This window comes from Chinchilla lanigera, unplaced genomic scaffold (genome assembly GCF_000276665.1).
Source record: "Chinchilla lanigera isolate Chin_1 unplaced genomic scaffold, ChiLan1.0 scaffold00105, whole genome shotgun sequence".
Taxonomy (NCBI): domain Eukaryota; kingdom Metazoa; phylum Chordata; class Mammalia; order Rodentia; family Chinchillidae; genus Chinchilla; species Chinchilla lanigera.
This window is the reverse complement of record NW_004955506.1, coordinates 6507830-6526778: the sequence shown is the minus strand read 5'-3', so window position 1 is coordinate 6526778 and position 18949 is coordinate 6507830. Positions and strand designations below refer to the sequence as shown.

Here is an 18949-nt window from a genome sequence, read left to right as displayed (position 1 = left end):
CCCGCCGAGGTAGGTGAGGCGCCGGGCACAGGCAGGCGGGGAGCGGGGGCGCGGGGCCGAAGGACAGGGGGCGCAGGCCACGCTCCCCCACCCCGGTGCCCGGGGGGCTTCAGGGCCAGGGAGGTGAGCGCGCACCCCAGCCCGGCGGCCCGGAGACAGCCAACCAACTTTCGTCTACCCTTCTGTTCCTCAAGACTGGCAGGTCCCTCCGCCCGTGCGGCCCCGGTAGGTGCCCACCCCACCCGGGTGTCCCCAGGCGGAGCCGAGCAGGATGGTGTCCGTCCGATCTCCCCGCTAGAGGAGGGCTTGGGGAGGTTTTCCAGAGGAGCGAGTGGAGGCCCGCGGCTGGCAGGCCTAGTGCGCTGCACCCCTCTCAGGTTTGCAAAGAAGGGTGGGAGGAACACGCCCTCCCTGTTGGGCTGGGCAGGGCCTGCTGTGAGAGCCACAGTCCATCTGGGGAGTGGAGCGTCCCTGATTTCCTTCTACTCCGGGCGGCCACCTGCCTTCTCACCTCCCAAAGCAAGCCCTTCCTCCGGGAAGCGGGAAGCGCTCTGACCTCGCACACAGCCCCAGGGCTCTGCCTGGCTGTAACCGCTTCCCCACAGCCCCTGGGGAGGGCCCTCTGGTTGTCACTCTGGCCCAGGGGGTTCCAGATGGCCGCAAAGACAGGGCCAGGGCCACACCCCAAGCTTGGGCGGCATGATCGTTTCAGTCCTCAACCCAGCTTGAATTACAGAGAGGAGAGGGGATGGCAGAGGGGCAATGGGGAAGGGATCTCTGTCTCCTTAGCCTTTATTTCCTGTGGGTGACCCCACAGTAAGGGCCTGGGCTGCCCAGGTCAGGAGGACAGCAGGAGTGGAGGCCGGTCCTGCAGGTGTGGGGGAGAAGGAAGGAGAGGCTGGGGGAGCTCCAGGCCCGGAAGTGGGTTTGTGTTGTGTGCCCAGGAGGGTGTCCCTGTGGGGAAGGCTGCACATGCTGCCACGTGACAGCATTCAAGGTGGCCGTCCCTGGCGTAGGACCCAGCTAGTTCAAAAAGTCCCAGCTGCCTGGTTGGACTGGGGCAACCTGGAGGGTATGTGTGCTGCCTGCTCAGCCTGTCCTGTCATAGCCACATACTCCAAAAATCCCCGAGATCTTTAACTCTTATGATAATTTTCACTGCTTCTATATTGGCAACTGTTTTTAAAACTTCTTAAAGACAAGTTGAGAAAAGGGAAAAAAAGAAAAAAAAAAAACCACATGAAGTTCCTATCCAGCCGACTAACTGCCACTCTATAGCCTCTAAGTGGAGGTTCAAGGCTGGGACTGCACTGCCTGGATCCCCTCCACATCTCCCCATGACGGGCAGGATAGGGAAGCCCTACAGCCTTTTGTGCCTTGACTTTTGTCTGGGAAGGGGCCCAGGCAAGCCTGTCCCCACTGGCTTTCTGTCCGGGTTTGGTAGCAGTCTGGTTCATAAAGTCCAGGCGCATGTGGTTGTCATTGCCCCATGTCAGCCCTGTGTGCTGGACCTGTGGATGCAGGCAGGGAGTAAGGGCTGGCCTGGCCTTCCAGTGTCCCTACCTGCCTGGGTAATGGTGCACAAGGGAAGCCAACTCTGCAGCCTGCATTGTGTAGCATGTGGGTGTGGTACCCATGCCCTGAGGCAGCAAGAAAGTCATTTCCCATGGAACCTGTCCTGGGCTGACTCAGGGCTCCCTTCTGAGCCGCTGCCCTGGTAGGGCGCCTTCCCCCTGCTGCCTCTGCCTGTGGCTCTGTATCTGTAGCTCTATCTCCCTCCCCGGGGGGCCTATGCCTTAATGAGAGAGGGACAGTGCCTTCCAGACCTTTATCTGAGCAGAGCCTCTCCAGCATTGCAGGGGATCCTGGCCTCCAGGCCCTGGAGCTGCCCCGCCCCATAGGTAGGGAGCTGAGAAAGGATTGAAGGAAGAGGGCCAGTGGACATAGCATCGTCTTAGGCTCAGGAGAGACGGCCCCCAGAGGTGTGACCCTGGCTTTTGCTGGCTGCTCTGCAGACCCCAAGTAGCCAGCTTCTTTCTTTGCCAAGACTTCAGGCCACCCACCTATTCAAAGGCCTCTAAGGTCCCAGGCCCTCTCTGGAGGTCACTGATGAGTTGAGATGGTTCAAAAAAATGCATCAGAGACCACCAGGGGATCCTGGCAGCTGCCACTATGCATGTGAATGTGTGGAATGTTCTGGGCCAAACTGTTGAGAGTTCCTGAAAACCCAACCCTGAGGCAGGTGCAGGGAGGGGGAAGGGCAGGGGCTCAGACCCCACTCTAATGGGCCAGTGGGCAGTGCAGAGCCTGTCCAGTGTAGTGAGCCCCTCGCGCCATCCCCACAACCTAGGTATTGGGGTGGGGCCCCTCTCCTTCAGGCCATGCACCCTCGTAAAGGGCAAATGGAGCCAGGCATGGTGGCACACGCCTGTGATTAAAGCACCCAGGAGGCTGAGGCAGGAGGCTCACCACGAGTTCAAGGTCAATGTGGGCTACATAGTGAGTTCAAGCCTAGCGCAAACTACAAAGCAAGACCCTGTCTCAAAATATTAAAAAAATTTTGAAAAGGGCAAATGGCCAGAGGGCAGAACCAGGGCTCCTCTCCAGGTGGCTTCTCTGTTGGGCCTGACCCCGGTCCACTGGGGCCTCAAGGGCAAAGGCAGAATGAGCCCTGCCCTGCTTCTGAGAGACCAGGACAAGAGACATGGCACTGGGGCAGGCTGGAAGCCCAGAGCCCTCAAAGGCCAGAGAGGGCCTCTCTGACCAGGGTGCAAACCTGCAGTCATCCAGCCCCTCAGGAATGGTGGGAAGGGGCAGTGGAGAAGGCAGGGGTCACGTCCCTGGGCCTTGCCTCTCACAGCAAAGCGGCTTTGGTGCCTACCCCAGCTCTCAGATCCTGTCTCCACACCTGTGTGTTGGGATAGTTTCATCTCTTCTGTGGTGCTGGTGGGGATCCTGTGAGCTCCTGGTGCCAACCAGAGATGCAGGGATGTCATGCGTCTATTGCTTTGGTTCTGCAGGAGGAAGAGGATGGCTGGGCCATGTCCCAGCCTGTGGGCCAGGCTGCTGCTGGCAGCCCTGCTGAGCGTCAGCCTTCCAGGGAACACAGGTAAGTCCACAGTTTTACCCTGCGCCTGGATAGAGACACCGTCTTCAAGGCATTGCTGTCACACTGGACCTCTCCCAGACCCTCTGCCACTCAACAGAGGACCACTGCACACCTCCTAGGCTGGCAAAGTGGAGGCTCTGGGCCATCCAGGAAAGGAGACAGGCTAGAGGAGAGGGGAAAGGAGATCATCTGCTCAGAGAGCCAAGACCGCAGGGGCATCTGTGGAGGCCACAGTGGAGCTGCAAGTTTTATAGGAACTGGAAGGGGAGCCTGCTGACAATCACTTGCTCTCTGAATGTCCCTACTTGGCACATGGCTGGAGTCGGCTCCTACTGGTTAAATTTTCCCTCTCCAGCTGGGTTCCATGGATTGTGCCTGTCGCTCCAGCCGCTGGGGAGGTGGGAGGATTGCTTAAGCGCGGGAGCTCAAGGCCAGTCTGGGCAGCACAGCCAGACTTCATCTCCAAAACAAAGCTGGGTGTGGTGATGCCCTCCTGTATGCCCAGCACTCTGGGAGACTGAGGCAGGAAGATCACAAGTTCAAGCTCACCCTGGGAAGTTTAGTGACTTAGGGGGACCCTGTCTCAAAATAAAAATTACAAAAGGGCTGGGGATGTAGCTCAGCGTGAAGGCCCTGGGTTCACTCCCCAGTACCACATACACACTCCTGTACCTGAGCTACATAGCAAGGCCCTGTCTCAACAAAACATAAATAAAATAAAACAAAATCTCCCTATCATTGTGTTAATAGCTCAAAACAGACCATGGTGGGAAACATAAAAGGTCTTTCCCCCTCTTCACCAGAGCTATTGTTAAACATTAACTAGTGCCACAGTGCCTGGAGCCCAGGAAACCATGCAGGGTGCACACAGTAGGCCTCACTGTGATTCCAACTGATCAGAACCAAGGGGATCCCAATCACTGAGGAAACTGGAGGCTTTCTTCATTCACCTGTTGAGGACCTACTATATGCTGAGTCTTGTGCCAGGTGATAAACAAGACAGGCACAGACACCGTCACCCCAGTGGAGGTTCAGAGCACACATTAGTCCCTCGGCAATTATGCCAGGAAGAACAAGCAAAGGGCAAGGTACCCTGGATGTGCTCCAGGCTGACCTTGAACTCATGGTCCTCCCGCCTCAGACTACTGAATCCTGGGGTTACAGGCATGTGCCACCATGCCTAGCTTTATTTATGTTTTTGAGATGAGATGTCTCTCGCTGTGTTGCCTGGGCTGCTCTTGAACTCCTGGGCTCCTGGGAAGAAGGAACATTTGCAGGAGCTGAGGAGTTAGTGGCAAGGGGGAGAAAGGGCATCCTAGCATGTGGCCAACACCGCCGTCTCAGCCCCACCAGCCTGCCCTCCAGACTTGAGTGGAAGGTCCCAGGTTGGAGACATGGCTCTGCTCATGCCTAGCTGTGCTGCCTGGCACAGGTCTTTTTTCTCCTCTGTACAATCCCAAGAGAGCCCCCGCCTCTCTCAGGTAGGAAAGGGCACTGTCCCCGGTGAGGCCTCTCCTGTGAGGCATCTACTTCCCTCTGCCCACAGCCAACCGCTGCAGGAGGGCGCAGGTGAAGAGCTGCACCGAGTGTATCCGCGTGGACAAGGACTGCGCCTACTGCACGGATGAGGTGAGCCACCGCGGGCTGGACCCACCCTCCTGAGCCTGACCTGGACACGTACCTCACCACTCCCCTCCAGCCCCATCCTGGCCACCCCTTTAGCCCAGGCCTGGGTCAGGAAGATGTGGAGAAGATGCAAGCATCAAAAATATCTGGGGGCAGACAGGCAGTGGGTATACACCTGAAATTCCAGCACTCCAAGAAGCTGATGCAGGAGGATCTCAAGTCTGAGCCCACTCTAGACAACTTAGGAATTTAGCAACACCCTGTCTCAACATTTAAAAAACAAACCAAATTTTTTAATGGCCACAAATAAGGCTGGGCATGGTGGTGCACAGCTGTAATGACACCAGCACTTAGGAGGCTGAGGCAGGAGAATTGCCAAGAGTTTGAGGCCAGCCTGGGCTACATAGTGAGTTCAAGGTGAGCCTGAACTACATAGTGAGACCCTGTCTCAGTACTACACACACACACACACACACACACACACACACACACACACACTCCACATAAAATTAAGGAGCTAGAAATGTAGCTAACTGCAAAGGTCCTGAGTTCAGCCCCCAGTTTCCTTACCCACCCACACCCACACTACAAAAGGGGGAAAATAAATCCAGGGCTGGGACAGCCAGTAGATGGTCCCTGCCCCCACTGAGTCCATCTGCTTCTGGCCAGATGTTCAAGGAGCGCCGCTGCAACACCCAGGCAGAGTTGCTAGCTGCAGGCTGCCGTCTGGAGAGCATGGTGGTCATGGAGAGCAGCTTTGAGATCACAGAGGTACCTGCAGCATCTTGGGGTCTGGGCCCCCTGTGCCTGAGGCTAGCTGGTTACCAGAGCCATGCAGCTGCTTGGCACAACAGAAAGGGTTCCCTCAGGCCTCTGGAGTGACCCTCAACCAGCTGTCCCTCTCTCCTGGACACAGGAGACTCAGATCGACACCACCCAGCGCCGCAGCCAGGTGTCCCCCCAGGCCCTGAAAGTTCGCCTACGGCCAGGCGAGGAACGGCACTTTGAGCTGGAGGTGTTTGAGCCCCTGGAGAGCCCCGTGGACCTGTACATCCTTATGGACTTCTCCAATTCCATGTCCGATGACCTGGACAATCTCAAGCAGATGGGGCAGAGGCTGGGTATGGCTGGGCCAGCATGGAGGACAACACCGCGGGATGGGAGCCTTGGCCAAAGGCTGCAGCCACCCCACGAGGAAAGATAGGAACATTCAAACCCTTCAGAATACCAACCCATTCTCCAGGGAGGGTCCCAGCCAGTCGCACTTACCACTACATACCACAGCCCATCTGGCCATGACAAGGAGGGGACCCTCTGCCACAACACTGCATGTACAGCTCTGCAGATGGAGCTGGGCTTAGGCCCCCAGGTGCCCCAGTACTTGCCGCATAACTCTAGGTCCCCCGAGTCCCATTTCTCTCTGTAAATAGGGACAGCTACTACTGGGAGCATGAACTGATGTCCAGCGTGCAACATATTAGCAAGAGGTGGCTCTTCTCCCATTTTCTCCCGTTCCCTCCTTTCTGAGCCAGCCAGGGCCCCCTGTGTCTATGTGGGGGTCCCGGGGCTCCGCTGACCCCTTTTCTCCTGCTGATGGCAGCCACAGTCCTGAGTCAGCTCACCAGCGACTACACGATTGGGTTTGGCAAGTTTGTGGACAAAGTCAGCGTCCCTCAGACAGACATGAGGCCTGAGAAGTGAGTGACCAAGTGGGCCCCCGGGGGGCGGGCGGCCCTCCTCCTCCTCTCCTGCTGGCACCTGCAGTTCCCCTCTGGTTGAAGTGAGTGGTGGGCACTGAGGCCTGTGGGGTCTTCCCCTTCCTGACTCTCTGTCTCTCCCACCTCTGCCCAGGCTGAAGGAGCCCTGGCCCAACAGTGACCCTCCCTTCTCCTTCAAGAACGTCATCAGTCTGACGCAGGACGTGGGCGAGTTCAGGGATAAGCTGCAGGGCGAGCGGATCTCAGGCAACCTGGATGCCCCTGAAGGCGGCTTCGATGCCATCCTGCAGACGGCTGTGTGCACAGTGAGTACAGGGAGGGCCTTGCAAGCCTGAGCCAGGGTGGCTGCTTCATGGCAAGGGCATGAGCTGCCCTGGCACCAGGCTCAGAAGCCCCCAAGGGGATGCCCGGGGACCTGTGGCCCTCATCCCCTAAGATAAACTTAACCCTCTGAGTGGACTTCATCTTCAATCCAGGTTTGGTTTTTTTGTCATTTATAGTACTGGAGATTGACCCAGGCGGGTTTTTTTGCGGGGAGGGTTTGGTTTTTTGAGACAGAGTTTTGCTATGCCGTTCAGGCTGGCCTCAAAATTCACTGTGTACCCCAGCCTGGCCTCAAATTCACAGTGATCCTCCTGTCTCAGCCCTTCAGAGTGCTGGAATTACAGGTGTGCACCACCACACCCAGCTCTGCCCAGGGTCTTTACACTGAGCTACAGCCCTAGCCCCATTTAAAAAAAAAAAAAAAAATTTATTTTGAGACAGGGTCTCACCAAGTTACCCTGGCTGAGTGCAAACTTGTGATCCTCTCGTCTCAGCCTCCCCAAATACTGGGATTGTAGGTATATACCACCAATCCAGCTTTTGATGTGCTGGCCTGAGCAGTCACAGCCTGATTTTGTATTAGTGAGACAGACATGGACCTCTGGAATCTTCAGTGGCCAGGCTCCCATTCTCTCTCCCAGGTCCCACAAGCTGTCCAGTCTCCATCTGTGCTGGCAGCTTGAATGACGGCCGTGTGTGCAGGTCAGTCTTTTCATTTGGAAAATAATATCCACTTTGCAGACAATTTAGAAAACAACAGAAATTGCCCGTAATTTCACCACCATCAGACAGCGAGCGTTCCCTCCATATCCTGCCAGCATCCTTCATTCCCTTTTCCTTATTATATACATGGGATCAGCATTCCGAATCTTGCTTTTTTTTTTTTTTTTTTTTTCACTTGACACCATCATAGCATTTTCTTTTATAGCTGTTTGGTTTTTGGGGGGTTTTTGGGGGGTTTGGTTTTTTGTTTTTTTTTTTTTTTTGGTTTTTTTCCGGTACCAGGAATTGAACTCATGACCTCACACTTGCCAGGCAGGCACTGTGCTGCTGAGCTAAATCCCCAGCCCCTCTCTTACAGTTTTTTAAATCACCCCATATATTGTTCTAACAAATTGCTATACCTGTTTTAGCCAGTTTTTCATTTAATATGGTATTGTACATTTTCCTATGCAGGTAAAATATTCTTTTTGTTAGTCTATGTTTGCAATATATAATGAATGCATGCATCTAGGGGGACTGGTACATACACATATTGCATCATAATCTGTTCTACTTTCCCTTCCCCTCCTCTCCCATCTCCCCCAACCTAGATCCTTTTCCCATCTGCACAAAGTCTACCTCCCTGTTTTGTATCCTCTTTTATTTTGTTCTTTGTATTATTTGTACTTTGCTTCTCATATAAGCAAAACAATTCAATAACTATATCAATAATTTAACTTTCTATGTCTGATTTATTTCACTTAGCATTTTGGTCTCTGGATGCATCCATTTTCCTACAAATGACTCAGACTTATCCTTCTTTATGACTGAGTAGTGCTCCGTTGTATATATGTAGCACATTTCATTTTCTTCGTCCATTCATCTATTGATGGGTGTATGGGCTGCTCAGACTGTTAAAATATTCTTGCAGAGTGGTTCAGAGCTGGGGAAGGGGCAGTCTGATGAACCTGGCTCAGATCTTGCACGGTGCCCACCGTGTGCCCACACGTACTTCGTCCACTGCCCCCTCCCCCATCAGTACTTACTTCCTAGTTTTCACTCCTATCAGTCGTGTGCTATCGCGTGCGTCTTTCATCTCGGGTCCTGCTTCCCGTCCTCCACGACACTGGGATGCAAGCAGCCCGCTCACCGTCGTGCCCCCTTGCCTTCCCCAGAGGGACATCGGTTGGCGCCCGGACAGTACCCACATGCTGGTGTTCTCCACCGAATCAGCCTTTCACTATGAGGCCGACGGTGCCAACGTGCTGGCCGGCATCATGAGCCGCAATGACGAGAAGTGCCACCTGGATGCCACGGGCACCTACACCCAGTACAAGACACAAGACTACCCATCGGTGCCAACATTGGTGCGCCTGCTCGCCAAGCACAACATTATCCCCATCTTCGCTGTCACCAACTACTCCTACAGCTACTATGAGGTGCAGCCCTGGGCCCCGCTGGGAGAGGGCTCGGGGAACAGGTTTAGGGAACCTCTCGGACCCCCATCCTCCCTTTATTCCTGCCATCCCTCCCTCCTTCCTTTCCAAAGCTTTCAGAGAGTGGGGCCTGGAGGGAAGATCTCATGCCCATCCCCCAACCCACTTCCCAACGCCTGGGGCTAAGAGGCAAGCTCTGGAACACACTGGCAGGTCCTAGGCCTCAGTTTCCCCACCTATAAAGTAGGAATGATCCCAGACTGATCCCAAGGATTCAAGGAGATGCTGAGCCCAAAACCTGGCATTTTCTCCTGCAGAAACTTCACACGTACTTCCCGGTCTCCTCGCTGGGTGTGCTGCAGGAAGACTCATCCAACATCGTGGACCTGCTGCAGGAGGCCTTCAATGTGAGGGCCACGTGGGCCACAGGGCCTGAACCCTGCTGGGGGAGGGCAGAGCAGGGCAGAGTGGGCGAGGGGCACCATGGCATGGTTGAGAAATGGGTCTTGGCTAGTCCAGTAAGGAAGGGTCTCCGGCCATCCCTGGGAGCCTGAGCAGCCCACTGTGATCCCACACACACCCACACATACCCTGTGTGGGCTCCCGGACCACTGATCATCTGCTCTCGTTCAGCGCATCCGCTCCAACCTGGACATCCGGGCCCTGGACAGCCCCCGAGGCCTGCGGACAGAGGTCACCTCCAAGATGTTCCAGAAGACAGAGACTGGGTCCTTTCACATCAGGCGGGGGGAAGTGGTACGCCTCTGCTGGGCAGCAGGAGGGGAGGATGGCAGTCGTGCCTGTGGGGGTCGGAATTCCGGAGTCAGGCGGGCCTGTGTTCCAGTCCCCTGGGGTCAGCCCCCTGGATGTTTGCAGCACAATCCTTGGCTTGTCCACATCTGTGTCCATGTAGTAGAGATGGAAGAGAGCATCAGCTCCAGGGCTGCTAAGTTGAGCGAGCAGGTAACATTGCAGAGCCAGGGGAGGCTCTTGTTACCACCATCGCTGTTACGATGACTGCTGAGGAAGGAAGGCGTCCTCAGCCCTAAGGGAGGGCCAGCAGGGAGTCGGGGATCAGGTACCCAGGCCCATCCCAGAAGCCTGAGGCCCAAGGACTTCAAGCACCAGTGGCCCCTGGACTTCCATGCAGGTCCTGCCTTGGCTGATGGCAGGATCCCTGTAGGGAACGTACAACGTGCAGCTGCGGGCTGTGGAGGATGTGGACGGGACACACGTGTGCCAGCTGGCAGAAGAGGACCAGGCAGGCAACATCCACCTGAAGCCCTCCTTCTCTGATGGTCTCTGGATGGACGTGGGCATCATCTGCGATGTGTGCGCCTGTGAGCAGGTACGCCTCGGCCCCGCTAGGTGGGTGGGAGGAACTGAGCCAAGCACCCGGGGCCTGGAGTGACAAAGCAGAGGCTCCTGAGGACGCATCAGCCTGTGGGCTGTCCCGAGGCACGGAGGGCAGTGGAAGTGCCCAGCAGCCCTGGTCCATCCTTTCCACGCACCCCATTTATTGTCTCGTTCCAGCAAAAAGAGGTGCAGTCAGCTCGCTGCAACTACCGTGGAGACTTCATGTGCGGACACTGTGTGTGCCACGAGGGCTGGTGAGTGGGGGCAGGAACCAGCCCCAGGAGGTCTCCTGCAGGGCCCTGACTCTAGGTGTGCTTTGTGTAGCCGCTGGGGCTGGGGTGGCAGGTCACAGGAAGGGCCACGTTGCTGGGTGAATCCAGTTCAAAGCATTTAGGATGGTTTTGAGTTAGGGTTTTTTGGTTTATGCTGATGCCAAAGCAATTCACTTTCGAGCATTCATTTTGGCTATAATGTTCGCCAGGTTAGGTGTATTAAATGCACGGTCGGTTTACTGTTGTTTTCAATTTGCATGCACTAATTGGGATGTGACCCCATCATACATGGATGAGGGGCATCTGTTTGGGGATTACCTCTGGATATCTCTGGGCAAGGACTGTGATGGGGGTGCTGGGGATTTAGCTCAGCGGCACAGCACCTGCCTGGCAAGCGTGAGGTCGTGAGTTCGATTCCTGGTACGGGGGAGGGGGACATAAAAAAGGATTGTGATGGGGTGGCTGCTAGGGGTGGGTTTGGTGTTGGGGATAGGTGGGGGGACAATTTATCTACCTTTCACTCTATGCCTTTTTTTTTTTTTTTTTTTTTTGGTACCGGGAGTTGAACTCAGGACCTTGCACTTGCCGGGCAGGTGCTTGTGCCGCTGAGCTATATCCCCGGCCCCTCTATGCCTTTCATACTTTGGGTTTTGTTTTTTTGAGACAGGGTCTTAACATGTAGTTCAGGATGAACTTGAATTCATGGCACTGCTGCCTTAGTCTCCTGAGTGCTAGGATTACAGGCATGTGCTATCACATGTGGCCAGTAAGAACTTTTCTTTTTTCTGTCTTTTTGAGACAGGGTCTCACTATGCAGTTCAGGCTGACCTTGAGCTCATTTTGTATCCCAGGCTGGTCTTGGACTCACAACAACCCTGCCTCAGCCTCCCAAGTGCTGGGATTATAGGCATGTGCCACCACACCCAGCTTTCAAGAACTTTTAAAGACTGCTGGCCAGACCTGACGGCACACACCTGTAATCACAGCTGCTCAGGAGACTGAGGTAGGAGGATCAAACATAGTGAGACCCTGTCTTAGAAACAAGGATGTGAGACACTGAGTAGTCTGTCTGACTTGAGGGAGATAAATAAGGAGAGACAGACATTAAGCAGGTGCCCAGGCCCTGAGCTTGGCTCTTAGCTCAGCCACTGCTGTCTTCATGACTTGGACCTGCCTCAGCCCTCCCAGAGCCTCAGTTCCTCATCTGTAAAATGGGATATTAAAAATCCCAGGCTTCCTCTGGGGTTGAGAGGAAGTGGCTGGCTCCTCCCTCAGGATCGGCAAGACCTGCAACTGCTCCACTGGCTCGCTGAGCGACACTCAGCCCTGCATGCGGGAGGGCGAGGACAAACCATGCTCCGGCCATGGCGAGTGCCAGTGTGGACGCTGTGTGTGCTACGGTGAAGGCCGCTACGAGGGTCACTTCTGCGAGTACGACAACTTCCAGTGCCCCCGAACCTCCGGGTTCCTCTGCAATGGTGAGCTCACGTCCACTGCCAGTGCCGGGGGCTGCAAGGACCTAGGCTGGGAGGGCGAGGTTAGGAGTCAGGACCCCCACATTCAGGCCAAACGCTTCCCACTGCTGTGAGTGCCGCCCCTGTGTCCCGCCCCGGTCTGGACCTCGTTCCCCTCATCTATGGCATCAGTGCCCAAGGCCCCTGTTAGCATGGCAGTTCTCTTCCTGGTTTGTTTTTTAAGTATAGCATTTTATTCTATCTTATCTTTTTTATTCTGTGTGTGTGCGTGGTGCTGGGGATTAGACCCAGGGTCCCAAGCATGTCAGACAAGTGCTCCACCACTGAGCTACATCCCCAGCCCCCTGTTCCTCCTGTTTGAAGGCCCTGACTCCCCTGAGGTTCTCTCCAGCAGCTCAGATCCATGGCTGTCCCCCATTTTCCACTCCCTCATCTCAGGATGGGGACCACCCAGCCGAACCTTCTGTGGTTGGCAGGTATGGGAAGGCAGCCTTTCCTCTCCAAAGATGCAATGGTTACTGGAATTACTCCACCTCCATATCCCCATAGGGCCTCCTACTGTGCTGGGCCCAGGTCATGGTCACACAGCCTGGCCAGGATTACCAGAGCTGGGCGGAGGGGAAACTCAAACAAGGAGGAACATACAGGCATTGGTATTTGAAGGGAGGATAAATGAAAATCCACTCACAGAGTACTCCCCCTGCACACACACCACCAGAGATTGAGGCCTTGCTTCTCTACCCTTTCCTTCATTCTTATTTTCGTCCACCATCTCTTCTCCCCAACTGTCCATCCCAGAGTGTGGTCAGAGAAAGGGAGAACCAGGCACCTCTGGAAAAAGGCGGATATGTGGCACAAGTGGAAGTGTGGGAGGGGAAGGGCCGGGAGATACCCTTGGGATAGGAGGCAGAGCCAGAGGCAAGAGCCTGGGTTCTGGTCCAGGGCAGGGCTTTAACCTTTAGACCTAAAGGAGTCAGGGAGGTTTCTATTTTATTTACTAAGGATTTGTATGCTTTTCTTTTTTTTGAGATAGGGTCTCACTTTGTAGTACAGGCTGTCCTGGAACCCATGGTGATCCTCCTGCCTCAGCCTCGTGAGTGCTGTGATTATAGGCATGTGCCACCATGCATGGCAGGAATGTGTTTCAAGATATCCAGAAGAATGTACAGATAAATTATTAGACTTTGTAAGTGGTTAGATATAAGATAAACATATAGCCAGATACGGTGACACAGACCTGTAATTCCAGCATTTGGAAGGCTGAGGCAGGAGAATCACCATGAGTTTGAGGCCAGCCTGGTCTACAAAGTGAATTTAAAGCCAACCTGAATTGTATAATGAGACTGTAGCAAAACAAACAAACAAAAAACCACATTCCTGATATTTACACATAATGACAGTCCTTTTTTCTTACTTTCTAATACTTGTACATGTTTTCTTACCCATTGCACTGGCCAGGATCTACTAGAGGTTCTCAAACAGGGCAGCCATGTTACTGGATTTGTATTCTGGATGATCACTTTGGCGGCAGAGTGGAAGGCAGAAGGCAGGATGCGGGGGAGGCACAGAGGGAAGGAGAGTCCAAGAGTGAGGAACAGATGGCTTCTGCTCTTGGCTCCACCAGCCCTCCCTAGCAGGTGGGGAACCTGGACCGTGGGTGCAAATGTGGCGGTCCTCTCCCTCTCACCCTGCTCTGCAGATCGGGGACGCTGCTCCATGGGCCAGTGTGTGTGTGAACCTGGTTGGACAGGCCAGGGCTGTGACTGTCCCCTCAGCAATGCCACCTGCATCGACAGCAATGGGGTAGGCCTGGGCATGAGGGGCAGTGGGCACCAGCGGGGTCCTCAGTCAAAAAAGGAAACAATGGAAAGAGGGAAGGAGTAGGCAGGGATGGGGCGCAGCTGGCTCACTGGCGACCCCTCCTGGTCTAGGGCATCTGTAATGGACGTGGCTACTGCAAGTGTGGCCGCTGTCACTGCAGCCGGCAGTCACTCTACACAGACACCACCTGTGAGATCAACTACTCAGCGGTGAGGCCGGAATTGCTGGCTGTGGGGATGGCAGCCCAGGCGCAGGGCAGGGTGGGAAGGAGGGGATAAGCCTGGCGCCATGGAGGAGGGGCCAAGGGCACAAGGCTGGGGGAGGAGGGCCTGCTCAACATGGCCCTCCTGGCCCTCCTTCCCCTCCCAGATCCGCCTGGGCCTCTGTGAAGACCTGCGGTCCTGTGTGCAGTGCCAGGCCTGGGGCACTGGGGAGAAGAAGGGTCGCAAGTGTGAGGAGTGTAGCTTCAAGGTCAAGGTAGTGGATGAGCTTAAGAAAGGTAAGGGCAGAGGCTGAGAACTGGGGGCCGTGCCTGGCCATCAAGGAGGGCAGAGGTATCCCTCCTCTGGGAAGGGGACTCAAAAAAACACATGCTGGTTTTTTTTAATTTTTATTTTTATTTTTTCTGGTACTGGGAATCGAACTCACGCCCTTCCGCTTGCCAGGAAGACACTGCCGCTGAGCTAAATCCCCAGCCCCTTTATTTTTTTGAGACATGGTCACACTGTGCCTTGAACTCACTATGTAGCCCAGGCTGGCCTCAAACTTGCAGTGATCCTTCTGCCTCAGTCTCCTGAGTTGGGTGACTTACAGGCATGCATCACCATTCCCAGCACACATTCTGGGTAGGGAGTAGCCAAAGAGCCCAGAGAGGGGATACTGAGCCCAGTAAAAGGGTAAAAACTCTGGGCAAACGTAGTGGTCCCCACTTGCAATCTCAGCACTCTGGGAGGCTGAAGGAGGAAGATCACAAGTTCAAGGTCAGCCTGGGCAACTTAGTGAGACCCTGTCTCAAAATTTTAAAACAAATTTTTAAATGGCTGGGAATGTAGCTCTGTGCAAAAGCCCTGAATTCAATCTCTTGTACCACAAAAAAAGTCTGGGCAAGAGGCACAGAACCCAGGCAATGGGCACACAGTTTTGCAGGGTGCGCACAGCTGAGTAAGGGACAGAAGCCTAGGGAGGACCCGCCTGGTGTGGGCAGGGACATGACCCTAGCAGAGGCACAGACCTAGACAGGGCACACAGTAGGACTGTGGGTACACAGCCTCCCCTGGGTCAGATACGCTGGCTGGACACCAAGACTCCAGGTGATGCCCCAGTCAGGGAAGTACAGAAAATCAGTTTGCAGGTTTGGTTCTGTCAGGCCAGCCCGAGGCAGGGCAGACCCAGAGAAGGGGGCGCCTCCTCAGGCTCTGGGGGCTCTAGGGTGGGGTGCCCTGCTGACCATCTGTGGATGCAGCGGAGGAGGTGGTGGAGTACTGCTCCTTCCGGGACGAAGATGACGACTGCACCTACAGCTATACCGTGGAGGGTGATGGCATCCCTGGGCCCAACAGCACCGTCCTGGTGCACCGGAAGAAGGGTGAGCTGGCGGTGGGTACAGGAGCTGGTGCCTGTCAGAGCCAGGAGGGAGAAGGCACCACTTCCCTTTGTTCTCCCCTCCCAGACTGTCCTCCTGGCTCCTGGTGGCCCATCCTGCTCCTCATCCTCCTCTTGCCGCTCCTGGCACTGCTGCTGCTGCTCTGCTGGAAATACTGTGCCTGCTGCAAGGTGAGCTCTGGCTGCTGGCCCTGACCCGCAGGTCCCCACCCCATGGCGACCCTGAGCCTGGAGTCCAGGGAGCCAGGCTGCCTGGATTCCCATCCCAGTGGCGTGACCTTGAGCAATTTACGTGATTTTTCCATGCCTCAGTTTTCTCATCTGTAAAACCAGAACTAGTAAAACTGACCTCAGAAAATGATAGTTTGAAGCCTCTCCTCCAACCAAGGATTTAAATGAGTTAAATTCGGGCAAGTTTTCAGAAAGGGACTGGAATGCTTTTTTTTTTTTTTTGTTTCCAGTAATGGGGATTGAACCCAGGGCCTTCCCACTGAGTTACATTACTAGGGCTCCACCTGTTTTAAAATCAGTTTTTATGTTGAGACAGGTTCTTACTAAGTTGCCCAGGCTGGACCCAAACTTTGAATCCTGCTGCCTCAGCCTCCCAAAGTGCTGGTGTTCCATGCATATATATACCACCACACCTAGCCACTAAACACCATTTGAAGCCCTGGCTTGTTGCCTCCTTTCCTGATCCTGGCTCCTGAACACCCAGCCAACCCAGCCCTGAACTCCCATCACCCCTAAGTGACAGCAGCAAGGATGAAGCCTGTGAATTTCCCAGGACTCCTCTGAATCCTAGAGCCCCAGATCACAGAGCAGTCTCTGTTGCTGGGTCCAGCTCTTCCCTCCGCTGGTGTGGCTCTGTGGTGTCACAGTGCTGTGTATCCACACGGCTTCATTTTCTCCCCTCGGGCACCCCATGAGGTCAGTGGCTCCTCTGTGACAGATGGACAACTGAGGCTCAAAGGAACGGGTGATAAATACAAATGGTCATAAGAGGCCCCAGCTCTTGTGCCTCCCGCCCTAGCCCCTCCCTCCACCAGCCATCAGCAGACCGGACCCAGGAGCCCCTTCCTGGGTCCCCCTCCTGCCAAGGGCCTGGGAGCCACCGTAGGGAAGACAGAAGCCATCTGCCGGATGCTGACAGCCTGGCTGGGGAGGACAGACCAGAGACAGGAGAGCATAGAGGACGCACAGCACGGAAGGCGGGAGCGTAGGGACATAGGCTGCTCGCTGAGCTGACCTCCAGTGTGGTGGAACATTCATGTGTGTTACGTGCAAAGGGAGCTCTGTGTTCAAATATGTTTGAGAAACCGGTTTCCTCTCTGCTGGGCTTCTCAGAGCCTTCGAGCATCATGAACCTGCAGGAACAGAGGGTGGCTGGAGGAGCCTACCTGGCTTGGGGCAGCTGTCCCAGCCCTCACCCCCACCCCCTTGTCTCCTAGGCCTGCCTGGCGCTTCTCCCTTGCTGCAGCAGAGGTACGGGCTGGCACAGGAGGGGCCGTGGGGGTGGGCCCTGAGCAGAGGAGTGTGGCTGGGTACGGCTCGCGGGGGCCTGTGCTGAGGACCCTTCCCCGCAGGCCACATGGTGGGCTTTAAGGAAGACCACTACATGCTGCGGGAGAACCTGATGGCCTCGGACCACCTGGACACACCCATGCTGCGCAGTGGGAACCTCAAGGGGCGGGACATGGTCCGCTGGAAGATCACCAACAATATGCAGCGGCCCGGCTTTGCCACCCACGCTGCCAGCACCAACCCCACGGAGCTGGGTGAGGGCTGGGGTTGTTCCAGACTGGGGTCACACTGTCCCTGTTTGCTCTGTGTGTGGGGTGCAGGCAGGACTTCGGCCTCTCCCTGGCGGCACTGCAAGCCCCGGGCCTGGGTGTGCTGCGCCTGCTGCACCCAGGTGGCCAGATGTCCCCCCACCCTGTCCTAGCATGGTTCCTGGAGAGGTGCACTGTGCAGGCGCTATGACATCTGTCTCTCCCACCTGCCCTAGTGCCCTACGGGCTGTCCCTGCGCCTTGCCCGCCTCTGCACCGAGAACCTGATGAAGCCCGGCACTCGAGAGTGCGACCAGCTGCGCCAGGAGGTGGAAGAGAATGTGAGGACCCGCGCGGCGGGGCCGGGGCTGCGGAGAGGAGCACAGTGGCAGCGGGGTGGGAGACTGGAGGGCAGTAGCCATGGGATCCAGGCCGCCAAGGGGCCCTTTTCCCCTGCCACGGGGCCGTCTGGAGGGCAGCAGAGCCCAGGTCTTGGGACTCGGCCCCAGGCCTGGCCTAGTGGATCTAAGCCTCACCACCACTCCCCTTTGCCTGGCAGCTGAACGAGGTGTACAGACACGTCACCGGGGCCCACAAACTCCAGCAGACAAAGTTCCGGTGAGTCCCGTGGTGCCCCAGGCAACCAGGGTCGCTGGAGCGGGGTGGCAGCTGCTCATACAGTGACCATAGGAGCTCAAGTCCAGGCAGATTATGCCCCCACCCCAGGAACCGTCTGGCTCATAACCCCTTCTTTGTCCCCACAGACAGCAGCCCAACGCCGGAAAAAAGTAAGTTGAAGATACTGAAGTGGGACGGGCCCACTTCTTGCCCCCAGCCCCAGCCCCCTCCCCGGCTGGCCCAGCTCCACCCCATCTCCATCCTATAGGACCTTCCTGCTTCCTTGGCCCACTCTCAGCAGACATGGAAGGGAAGCACTCCCCACAGAGCAGCCCCTGGACAGGCAGGGCCTGCCCTCCCGCTGGCCACACCCACCTCACACCAGCAGAGCCCGGGGCTGTGAGACGCTCACACTGGGTGGCAGGTCACACAGCTCCACCCCCAGTTCCGCCCCTGAGCCCTGGCCTTTGGTGGGGGAGCTGGAGAGGGAGTCCCTGTGCAGAGACTGCAAGAGAGCAGCAGCACAGCCCATCAGGAGGAGGGGTCCAGCCAGCACTTCTGAGCGCTTACAGTGCGCCTGGCACTGTGCTAAGGGTCCTGCCAGCTCTCTTGGTACTAACCCTGTGAGGGACGTATCATTGCCACTCCCATTTTGACAGGTGAGGAAACTGAGGCTCGGACAAGTTAAGGGGCGTGGCCAAGGTTACCTAAATAACAAGATGAAGAGCCAGCCTGGTGCAGTGGGACATGTCTATAATCTTAGTCCTCTGGGAGGCTGAGGCAGGAAAATCACAAGTTTTGAGCCCAGCTTGGGCAAATTAGCAACTTAGTGAGACCCTGTTTCATAAAATTTTAAAAAATCAGCCAGGCATGGTTGCACACACCTTAATCCCAGCACTCGGGAGGCTGAGCCAGGAGAATCACTGTGAGTTTGAGGCCAGAGTGGGCTACATAGTGAGTTCAAGGCCAGCCTGAACTACACAGCGAAATCATGTCTCAAAAAACAAAAAAAAATAATAAATAAGTGCCAGGGATATAGCTCAGTAGCACAAGTGCCTGCCTGGCACAAGTGCCAAGTGCAAGGTCCTGAGTTCGATTCCCAGTACCCAAAAATAAATAAAT

The 18949-nt window shown here is 55.6% G+C and overlaps 1 protein-coding gene across 4 annotated transcripts in view; it reads left to right on the top strand.

Moving 5' to 3' along the window:
• Positions 1-18949, top strand: part of Itgb4 (integrin, beta 4) — a gene marked incomplete at its 5' end in the record, with an annotated part of 33313 nt that continues 14364 nt past the window's right edge. For all 4 annotated transcript variants that reach the window (XM_005407486.2, XM_005407485.2, XM_005407484.2 and 1 more), the window contains 23 exon segments: positions 1-225; positions 3021-3109; positions 4656-4738; positions 5405-5506; positions 5652-5856; positions 6336-6432; positions 6587-6758; positions 8655-8918; positions 9233-9322; positions 9549-9671; positions 10099-10263; positions 10449-10525; positions 11819-12021; positions 13718-13821; positions 13950-14048; positions 14209-14338; positions 15302-15424; positions 15509-15612; positions 16890-16923; positions 17025-17216; positions 17447-17550; positions 17769-17827; positions 17974-17997. In XM_005407486.2, the coding sequence (XP_005407543.1) occupies positions 3031-3109; positions 4656-4738; positions 5405-5506; positions 5652-5856; positions 6336-6432; positions 6587-6758; positions 8655-8918; positions 9233-9322; positions 9549-9671; positions 10099-10263; positions 10449-10525; positions 11819-12021; positions 13718-13821; positions 13950-14048; positions 14209-14338; positions 15302-15424; positions 15509-15612; positions 16890-16923; positions 17025-17216; positions 17447-17550; positions 17769-17827; positions 17974-17997 (2633 nt within the window).